This window comes from Diabrotica undecimpunctata, chromosome 4 (genome assembly GCF_040954645.1).
Source record: "Diabrotica undecimpunctata isolate CICGRU chromosome 4, icDiaUnde3, whole genome shotgun sequence".
NCBI lineage: Eukaryota > Metazoa > Arthropoda > Insecta > Coleoptera > Chrysomelidae > Diabrotica > Diabrotica undecimpunctata.
Genome location: NC_092806.1, coordinates 117010648 through 117022674, shown reverse-complemented (window position 1 = coordinate 117022674; position 12027 = coordinate 117010648). Strand labels below are relative to the sequence as shown.

The following is a 12027-nucleotide window of genomic DNA, read 5'->3' as shown; positions in this document are numbered from 1 at the left end:
AAAATGTCCTATATAACAGACTAGCCCAAATTAATCTTCTATTATAACTTTTCCAAAGATACATATTTCTCTCTAAGTCATGCCATTGACTTAGTATTGTGATTAATTATGGGAGGAGACTTCAGTAAAAAGAATACACACTGAAACTCTAAGATAAAACAGGTATAAATCAATATTAATTTGTAGCCGAAAATATTGGCCTACAGATAAAAACAATGTTCCTGACCTTATAGTTTTATCATTAAGAACACTTCATATAGTTTCCTAGACATTGACGATTTTTGAGACATGATTTTCGATCATTTACCCATAGTACTACCGTAAGTGGTGAGATCAGTAAAAATGAAAATAATGCCATAATGACTAATCAACTAAAGTAAAAAATACACTAACAGCGAAAAGAAAGCTGATGAGAATATGGCAACAAGGGCTCCTCAAAATATAACTAAACTAAGAACAGCAAGTTAACAGCTGAAAAGGACAATCTTACAATAAATAATTATTTAATTAATTTTTATTCCAAAGAGTTATTAACATAAATTTTTAGTGCTGGTTATTACTTATAAACAGCTACTAAAAAACTAAAAAGACTGATTATTCACTTTCTGTCCAATAAACTAATGAAAAATAAAAATTGGGCCAAAAGCAATATATGTCAGGAGGATGAAGAAACTCTGGTTCCGGCAATATCGAAATTGTTTGAGATACTTCTACTTAAAAGAATTAAACAAGTTATTGAAACAACAAATAGGTTTGAAATAGTACCGCCACAAAAAAAAGTGAAGGCCAAAGTGGTTTCAAATCTGGGAGGTTCTGTGTTGGCAATCTCTTGTTCTCTTAGCTACGCACAAAAGAAGAACTGACAGTTGATAGACGAAAAGGAATTGACAGTTTACAGACGAAGAAGAATGGCCAGTTGACAAATGGTTCCGGTCTTGGCCAAGGTTCATGCTCGGCAGGTAATGCAGATTCAACGCTTACCGACAGTGACGCCAGAATGGACTTTGACCATCTGTATTAAGCGCCTTATCCTCTGCTTTATTATATTACAATATATAATGATATTTTAACCGGCTCCGGCGGAATAAGCACTCCACAATCGATAAAGTGCTCAAAATCACAAATATGAAATAAAAAATATTATTAAAAATATTAATTGTCGAAAAGAGGAATTAAAATTTATTATTATGGTGCACAAATTCACTGCCCAATAATTTTGCTAGTCAGCTTGCAGAATCCATTATTATCATGGATTACGTGTACTGTACGCATAATTTTTTCGTAATTGTACACAGTCGATAATAAACATAAAGAAATTAAATTGAACTATTCAACTAGAGAGTAGCATTACTTAAAAGAATTAAACAAGTTATTGAAATAACAAAAAGGATTGAAATAGTACCGCCACAAAAAAAAGTGAAGGCCAAAGTGGTTTCAAATCTGGAAGGTTCTGTGTTGGCAATCTCTTTACTATACAACAAATCGCAAAAAAGCGACCTTTGATAGAAAAACACACACACCTCCTTTATAGACGAAGGGGAGTACCATAACGTACCAAGATCAGAATTAAACCTGTAAGAGCTTACAATACAGCTGCGATTCAGCGAACAGCTTTTCGAACAGTGTTCGTCGTAGATAAAATACAGTATACAGCAAAATATGTCTGTCATATCCCCCGCGTTGGCGTACCGGTCTTTGTTGTGGACGGGACTTTCTTGTCATTAGCTACGCACAAAAGAAGAACTGACAGTTGACAGGTTCTTGCTTGGCAGGTAATGCAGATTCAACGCTTACCGACAGTGACGCCAGAATAAAGAACATAAACATAAAGAAATTGAATTGAACTATTCAACTCATTAGAGAGTAGCATTACTGTTATTTAATATTGTTCTGAAGCTATTTTCTTGTGGTATCTTAAAGCAATTACTATTTTAATGGGAATGAGCCACAATTGAAGTTAAAAAGAAGTTTATTGACGTTTCAATTTCCACTTCGGAAATCGTTTTTTTTTTTAAGGAGAACGATTTCTATTAAAATAGTAATTACTGTTAAATCCTAGGTTATCTAGACATAAAAAGTAATTTTGAAAATTGCTCTAAATATTCCACAATCTTAAACTGTTATACACTTCAATATATTTTAAGACATATCTATTTCGATCTTTTCTTTTTTTTAAAGTTATTAAATTGCATGTAATTTTATTAATAAATTATCATTTGTTTTACTTGTTTTGTAAAATACTTGAAAAACATCTTAAATCTATACATTTTCTCCTAAATACTGTACTTGATATAATATAAACATGTATTAGCATAGATTATTTATAATGCGCTTTTCGATTTTCAATAAACCAGAGGTTTTCCAACAATTTAAAATTAAAATGGACTCGTTCCAATAAACCGGCAGATTAAAAAAACCACCAGTTCACTAAACTATTCTCAATGAAAATCGATCACCTAAATTCGCTTTTGATGTTTGTAGCTCTCTAGAACTCCAATCCAGCGGAAGACACAATCAGCTTAGGTTATATTATACAAACGGGTCCAAAGTGTACGTTGAAACGTTTCCATACTACTTGGCCGACGACAACTGGCACAAAGTCGCTGTTTCGATAAGCGGCTTGCAAGTCGAAGTTTTAGTAGATTGTAGATCGTTATTTAAGAGGATGTTAAAACCAGTTATGCAGGATAAGAGTTTCCCTAAGCCGCCGCATCTGTGGATTGGACAAGGGGTTAGCCAAAGTTATTTTAAGGTAAGTTTTTTAACATCTAAAAAAATTTTTAAAGGATAAACAAAATTAAATATTTATATTTATAATATATATATATATATATATATATATATATATATGAAAATTATTAAGTTCTCGGGGTGACCCGCGTTTAGAATTTAAAAGTCGACGTTTCTGCGTCTATTTTGGAGCCATTATCAAGAGGGGTATTGTTCCGTTCAAGTTTGGGGTCTTTATCTGCCAATGCGGGCTTCACACCAACAATAAATTCACGACGAAATTAATGAATTTATTAATCAATTTCTGTGACAATAAATTCGTGAATATTTTGGACGTTAAAGTTTCTGTGACTTCAAATAAATTTTTAAATCAAGTGTCATTATTTCAGTAGTACCAATGGTTTTATTATTCGATGTTACTTATTGTTGTTTGTTTAAATAAAGATATATTGGAAATATAATCAGAAAACAATAATATTGTTTTAAAAAGAAAATAGTGATTAAGATTGTACAAAAAATTATGCTGAATTTGAAAGAGTTTTCTATAGATCCTATCAATTATAAGACAGACACCAACCATTTAAGTAATATCTACTGCAACATACTAAACAATATATGATATGATAGATCTTAACCTTTAAAAACAAACTCAGTAATCCTCTAGTAACTCTACCTACAATTTTATTCCATTTCTAATCAGTTTTATTCCATCAGTATTACAATAACTGACTACGTACCATCAATTACATTTTATAGATCAATTTACCATGTTCCTGATTCTTTCTCAATTCTCTACTATTAATTCCATCTTTCCACTTTATAATTCTGTCATAATAATTGTGTATTTTAACTTATTCCCTAAAAATTGTACAATGGGAATAAACTCTATAAAATATTGCTATTACCATAACTCCTAAATAAATTAAAATCAAACAAAATGTCATTTATGTAGATATGTTAAAAAAATTTAAATTTTTACTCTTAGTTGTAAATATTGAAATATTCACTTTTTTACATATAATATTTATTATAATAAATTTACAGTTTTCTCCTGAAGAAATCACAAAATCGTGACGAAATATTGAGACCTAGAACAAATAGAGTTTCATAATTGTACAAATTTTGAGGTACACCTATTTTGGGATACAAAGATTCAATATTTAATATTTGCAATGTTGCCAGATTTGCCGTTTCTCTTATATTATTATTAACCCTTAACTAGTCGCTACATGGTCAAAAAGACCGCACGTATTAAAAATTGCTAATATTTCGGAAAAAAATTACATTTGGCAACCACGGCCTTCAGTAGCTTACTCATTCGATACAAGGAGCCTCAGTACTAAATCAGAGTAGCGGGAGGTTTGTTGATTAGGAGTTACAGCGCAAAGGTCATAATTTCCGCGCGCGTCTAGTCAGCTAAAAAGTTTTTATAAATCGTTTTATTGTGTTTCTTATCACCTTAAGGTATGTATAAATGCTAGTTTTTTTTAAATATTATACTATAAGTTATTGATGAGAGGTCGTAAGATTCGGAAAGCGAACAAAAACACGATTTAGAGGAAATAGGAGAAGTTTTACTGAATAATGTACAAGAAGAAAGTGTCTTTAGGGGAAAAGATGGTACAGTGTGGAGAAAGCGTCAAAGAAAAAACAAAAGGGTACGTATGAGCAAGCCTAATTTAGTAAAATAATCACCTGGGACTAATAGGTTTACGAAAAAGTTAAAAGACATTTATGAAATATGGAGTTATTTCATTGTATGCACTAATAAATACATTAAAAGTATAGCAAGCAATTTCTCTAGGAAGAGGGATGCAAAGCTTACAAACCCATCTGAAATTCGCGCTCTTATAGGCCTTTTATATTTGGCAGGGAAATATAAAGCCCATCACCTGAATATAGAAGATATGTGGCAAACTAATGGCGAAGGTGTTGAATTATTTAGACTAGTTATGTCCTTATCCCGATTTCGGTTTCTTCTAAGATGCATTAGATTTGATGATAAGGTCGATCGTGAAGAACGTAGGAGACTGGATAAGATGGCCGCCATCCGAGTATTTTTTTACAAATTCGTAGAAATGTGTAAATCGGGATATAACTCTTCGCAAAATTTAACATGCGATGAAATGCTTTCTGGATTTTTAGGACATTTGCCCTTGGATACAATATATTCCAAGCAAACGCTCAAAGTATGGGCTCAAAATTTTTAGTTTATGTGATGCTGAAATGTATTATACCATAAATATGGTGGTTTATGTGGGTCGTCAACCAGATGGCCCATTTACTGTAGACAATTCCCCGAAAGAAGTTGTAAAAAGAATGGGTGCGCCAATAAAGAATTCTGGGCGCAACATTACTCTAGATAATTGATTCATTAGCATACCTCTAATAGATGTTTTAAAAAAAGAATTTGGATTGACTGTTGTGGGGACCATTAGAAAGAACAAAAGGAAACTGCCCCTGAATTACTTCAAGGATCTTGTCCTCTAAAATCAAGTATGTTCGCCTTTAGCGATACATGTACCTTAGTGTCATATGTCCCCAAAAAGAAGAAAGTTGTATTGCTTGTTTCAAGTCTACATGATGACGACGCTATAGATAGAGAAACATTTGAACATTATAAACCAGAAATTCTGACGTTTTATAACAAAACAAAAAGCGGGGTTGACGTCGTTGATCAGCTATGCTCCTCTTATGATGTTTCGCGAAAAACAAGACGTTGGCCCATGGTAATTTTTAACACCAGACTAAATATCGCAGGCATTAATTCGCTAGTGATTCATGCAAGTAACAACCTTGCTGATGATAAAATGCTTAGAAGAAAATTTTTGAAGCATTTAGCATTTTCTCTTATGGATGAACATCTACGGGTCCGAGCAACAGTAGACAATTTAAATAAAGATCTGAAGTTACGTATTAAGGCCATATGTAATATTCCTAACACAGACGGCACTCCAACGAATGAAGGAGTACATGGTAGATGCTACTTTTGCGACCGTAAAAAGAATCGGAAAACGACTGTTTCCTGCTGTAAATGTAAAAAGTTTTTATGCAGAGAACATACACGTGCAGTATGCGAAGAGTACCAAACTGAACTTATTCGGATTAACTAAAAGTTTCCTTTTTTTATCGGAGTAGAAAATAGTTTTTTTAATGTTCTGTTCAGTGTTTTTAACATTAGTTTACTTTTTATATTATTTTGTAATATGTTACTCTACTTATTAAACCTTAATAAAATCGTCTTTTACTTAAACTGGTTCCAAATACTTTTATTAACACAAACTAAGAAGTAAAAGACCAAACGGTCGTTTCGACTGCGCGCGACTACTAATTTTCAAAAATTCCTAGCGACTACTGAAGGGTTAACTTTGGTTTTTCAAATTCATCACCCTGTATATTCAGTCATTATTAGAATCTCATATTCAATACGAGTTTAACCATATGTAACACTTATGATTTTATGTAGTCTGGAAGGTCTTAAATACATAAAACAGAAGTCTGGCAACGCATAATTATCTCATAACATAATGGTTACTTTGTCAAGTATTCAAAATGTGCTCCATTTGTGAGTTGACAGTTCTCCATGATTGTCTAAAAATTATTCGAGATTCATCGATAATTCGCTGCCTTAGCTCTGCAAGATTTGCTTGTTTAGTTTTGTAAACTGAAGTTTTCAAGTATCCCCAATAAAAATAATCTTTAGGATTGAAATCAGGTGAACGTGAAGGCCATTCAATTCTACCTCGTCTACCAATCCATCGTACGGGAAATATCTCATCTACATAATGCCGAACATTAACACCAAAAAAATTTTCATCATTTTCAATTTTATCCATCATTACCTCAGTAAACTCTACTCTACGATCGAAGTCATCTTCTTTTAATTCTTGCAATAAGTTAATTTTGTATGGTTTAAATTTATTTTTACGTACGTAAGACTGAAGAAAGACCTACATCATTGTGCAACCCTCCCTGAGGATGTTGTGGATCTTCAACAAAGCTTTGTAATATATCTAAAGTTTTGTTGTCATTCATAACTCTTTTCGGTCTACCTGATCGGTATCTATCTTTTACTTCTCCAGATTCCTCAAATCGCTTGACAATTTTTTGTACCGTCGCCTTATGAATAGGAGTACGGTTTGGGAAAGTATCATTGAACAAGTTGGCTACTTCACAATAAGATCTTTTTCTGTCACCGTACCCTCTCATCATTAGGATAGTAATTCGTTTTTTTTTCGATAAGAACCATTTTATCTTGCAGAACTTTACATATTTTGCACTGTTTTATGTATTTAAGAGCTTCCAAACTACATAAAATCCTAGGTGTTACATATGGTTTGTATATTGTTATATTGTTTATTATTGTTGTTTATTATTGTACATTGTTATATTGTTCATTAGATCTCTGGAAACCTCTGTGTTTCCTTCTTCATGGAAAGAAAGTTATGTTGTTCCTATATTTAAAAATGGCCAGAAAGACAATGTTGAAAATTATCGTAGCATTTGTATACAATCTGCAATCCCTAAGCTCTTCGACAGTCTTATAGCAAAGCAACTTTCTTAGTTATGTAAAGGCGTAATATCTCAATCACAACATATGGTTGAACTCGTATTGAATATAAGATTCCAATAATGACTGAATATACAGAGTGATGAATTTGAAAAACCAAAGTTACTAATAATATAAGAGAAACGGCAAATCTGACAACATTGCAAATATCAAATATGGAATCTCCGTATCCCAAAATAAGTGTACCTCAAATTTTGTAAACTAGTAATTTACGAGATAATTGGTCGTTTACAGACTTTTGGGCCACTCTGTATATATATACATATAGTACATTTTTTATATCCTGACAATGAATTGCATAATGAATATTTTTTTTTAAAGTTAAGTTACAATAATTACAATTAAGTTTCAATTAATATTGTCTATGAGTACATGTGCATGGTTGTATATAAACTTCCAGCCACTTTTAGTCAAAATTTAACCAATATAGCACAAAATTAGTTAATAAATTTATTTATGTATAAATAAATTTGCTTTGGACAAGTAACCCAAATATTCTAATCATTGTAACTCTTTAACATGAATAAAATAATTAAACATCTCTAAATGGTAATCAAATATTGTAGAATAATTTATAAAAAAACTGCATCAACGCATTGCAAACCCACCGTTTTTATTCTTGTCCAATCGATATTGAAAAAATTATACAGATATCCTACACCAAATAGAAAATAATGATGTTGCGTGAGATCGCAATGGTATGGAAAATATTGCTATATTAAAATTGAATATTTAAATTACTAAAGATGATATTACTACTTATCACGTATCTATTCTAACTGCCCAATTATATTCAATTTCAACCCTTACGAAAACGTTTTTATCAATCGCTTTAACACGAAAAGATCGTCTACGCAGGAAGTTGCTCATTCTTGGACTCCACCCACCATCTACAGATACCTTTTATTTTCGTGGTTCGTAGCTATTAAAGTTTCTTTGAAATAATTACCTAAGCTGATTCCAAATTCTTTTATTTTTATTTACCCATAAACGCAAATAATATCCGCTCTCATTATATTTGTTTTATTTCAAAAAATGCGAGTGGCTCTGATATTATCGCTATATTTGGGGTATTATCAGCTTATTTTCATCAGTATATATAAAGAAATAAGCATATTTCAAATGCGTTCGTGTTGGCATTGTAATAAAAACTATGATGTTAATGTTTGTAAGTAAATGTAAATGTAAGTGAATTTTTAAAAACTTAAATAAGAGTATTACATTATACTAAGTGTTAATATTATTTACTATCTTTAATGGAAATTAACTACAATTTTAATTAAAAATACGTAACTTAATATCTTACAATTAAACCCAACCAAAAAATATATAATTATTGGTACTATAATGTATACTTTTTATGAATGACACAACCTTAGTAATTCTACGCTGATTAGATAAAATTATATATTTTATTGTTTTAGGGTATTCTAGATGAACTGAAACTAATTCGAGGCCCCCACGGTTATCTGTCGTCATGCCCGCACGTGGATTCGATGTGTCCCACCTGCGGCCAATTCGTCTTGTTGCAGAATACCGTTCAGGAGCTAACAAGGCATCTTCAGGAACTTTCCGAAAGGGTATATGGACTACCATGTAATTCACATAAATAATGCGTACAGTACTCTAAGCCCTAAAAGCATAAACGAAATTTTTAACTACAAGATACAAGAATCTGGTGAAAATTTGGAACAATCTATTTTCTTTTGTTGGTTATGTTGTTTTTTAATTTCTTTTAACTATATAAACCAGCGTTTTAACCCTTAACTGGAGAGACCCTATTTTAATACACACAGAGAAACATGCCGTCTGACAAACTACAATGTAGGAGAGGGGATACGAACTAAACTTACAAACTTTTTTAATATATTTAATAGTACTCTAAAAGCTGTTTGTATTTGCAATTGAACACAGTAAAGAAACTCAAAATATTGTCAGAAAATAAAAAAATAACTATGACTTTCTAACAGCTAATCATTTACAGTTCGTGACAGTTACATTTTTTAATTTTCATTACAGTGAAAAAATAAATATACATCAAGTAAGTTTTTTATATGAAAGGCACCAACAGATACTGAATTACGTAAAAATTAACTCGCGTAATTATTTTGATGTGGAAAAAAATGTCCAACAACTGTAAAAGTTACATACAATTGGTAGAAATTGGTTTCGTACACTGAAGACACACAGGTTTTCTTCATCGACCACAAAGATATTTTGTCATACGGTTCTTCTTGCGAGGTCACAAATAACATATTTTTTGCTTCTCTAGTACTAATGGCTCGTTATCATCTACTTGGTTATTCTCAGGAATTCCAAGAATACTCGCTATACTAGCACGAATTAGCTGCGGTACATGAAAATTACCCATTTTTCGCTTCATATGACCTTCTACTAATTGTTTTGCTAATATTTTAGCAAAAGCAGATTTTTCTTGAATTTTAGAATTATTTTTCTAACTTTGGTGTAGTATGTATGCATTTATGCTATCAGATGCTATTTATATGCTATCAGATTCTAAATAAACATAATCTTGTACTTGATCAACATCACTAGCGTCACTGTCTAATTCGTCAAACCACTTCAAAGCTGTATCTTCAAAATCAGCTTCGGTAAAACGGATTTTTTTTGATAGACCGGCAATGATTGTAACAAATACGGGACTAACTAAAACTGATTCTCGGTTATAACTTTTTCAAATATGCGTGTTTCTTTACCTAAGTCGGGTCACTAATAGTCAACGAATAATATAAAGAATAGATGAAGTGATGTGCCGATGGGCGGAGTTATTTGTACAGGGTGTTCAAAAGTCTTTATGCTGTAGTCTGTCAGACGGCACGTCTCCAGTTAAGGGTTAATGTAAAACATCTAATGTTGCGGGTTTCACTGGCAGCTACCGCTTCGTATCGTGAAAGGTTCCACGCGCTCGTGACTATTTAATTCTCTAGCATAAACAGTATTGTGCATCTTTGGAACATGTTGCCGGTTTTATTTAATTGTACATGAGTATAACCGTACATGAAGTAGCTAAGGACATAATATTTATTATTTTTAAATTAAATTTTTATATTAATGCACCCTGTTCATTTTTAAAAAGGAATAATATAATAATAATATCGCGTGTCATTTTTCCCAGGAAGATCCTTTCGGGTTGTTCCGGCCCCAATCTTTAACCCTGTGTTAGGTTTATAGTGTCAGTGCATTAGCGCAGGGGGACCGGCGGCTTTACGTGACGTGATTAAAAATAAAAATGCCGTTGTTGGTGCCGATAATTGATTTCGTGTGCTTTGGCTTAGAAGGCTAGTGTCTTGGCCACCAAGCTGTGGATGACACTAAAAAGCAATGCATTATTTGTTTAAATACTGAATATTTGTTTTTCATATGTCATATCTATTTACTTTAATGAAATATCCATTCATGAATATATTCTAAATAAAATATTTTCGGTATTTCACATCTGTTTGGTGTATCGCGACATCTTGTCATATATTTTTTTCGTTTCAATATTATACTAATTCGTTGAAGCACTGTAGTGTAGATTGTCGTTATGAATCAGTTTTCTTAGAAAGTATGATCAAGAGCCCCCTACTCAATTAAAATGTTTTTGTCTTTATTCTTTACTTCTTACCGATATTGATTATTTTCAATTTTTATTTATTATATTCTGTGCTCTTTAAATTTATTTTGTACACTGTTTATAAATATAAATATCTATAGTTTCTCGCATCCTAATTTCCAGCGTTTTCTGTCGAAGCAATCTTCAGTTTTTCAATCTCTGGCGGTCATTTCATCTTCGACATCTTCTCTCCATGACCGTCATGGTCTACCTCCTGTTCTTCTAGTGGGCGGAGTTTATTTTTCTATCTTTTTTGGCCATCTATTTTTAAAAATTATTTGCAGGTATCTGTTTCATTCTGTAATTTATTTCCCAGAGTTCAGCAGCGTAAAACCCAATACTTTCAATTATTGTTTTATAAATTCTTCTTTTATTTTCATTTTTTATTTTATTATTCCACAATAGTCCGTGTAGCTGTCCAGTAGCTAATCTTGCTTGACCAATTTTATAATGTATTTCTTCGTTACTCTCTGATGTTGATGTTATTTGGCCTTCCAAGTATTTAAAGGTTTCAATAGATTTTATAGTTCCCATTTTAATTTGTAGACTTTCTGGTTTTTCTCCTGCAACTAAGTACCTAGTCGGTTTTTTGTATAATAATTGTAAGACTCCTCTTGCAATTATAATATAAATATTGGTCTCTTTATTATTAATTACCAAAAATGTAGGTTTTTTTCTGTTGATCTTAAATTCAAATTGGTTGCCTGTCAAAAGTCGAATTGTGTTTTACTTATACTTTGCTCTAATTTTATTCGTTTTATCGAATGGATAATACTTTAATGGTGTAATTTATTAAACTTATTCATTAAGGCGATATTCATTGCACGTGCTAGAACTGGATTTCTTGGGAAGTGTCAAAAATGTATACTTTAACCAGTCCGAGGGAATTTTAGCAGTATCATATATCTTATTGAAGTTTTAATATGACATTAAGATGGTTCTCATTACAAACTAATATTTTATCTTAACCTATTGATTTTTTATCTTTTATTTGATCTGTAGCGTTCATCAACTCACTTTTTAATATCTGTGGTCCTTTCAGTTTAAGAGTGCTCGTTACATGACTACATTCTGTAAACAAATGTTTTTAATTCTGTAACTGTAACTGTTC

At 31.7% G+C, this 12027-nt stretch overlaps 1 protein-coding gene across 2 annotated transcripts in view; it reads left to right on the top strand.

The window, feature by feature from the left end:
• The window catches only part of LOC140438361 (protein kinase C-binding protein NELL2a-like), a 348749-nt gene that overhangs the window by 279561 nt on the left and 57161 nt on the right, over positions 1–12027 (top strand). For both annotated transcript variants that reach the window (XM_072528035.1, XM_072528034.1), the window contains exons 4-5: positions 2482–2752; positions 8725–8880. In XM_072528035.1, coding sequence (XP_072384136.1) covers positions 2482–2752; positions 8725–8880 — 427 coding nt within the window. The remainder of the gene's footprint in view (positions 1–2481; positions 2753–8724; positions 8881–12027) is intronic.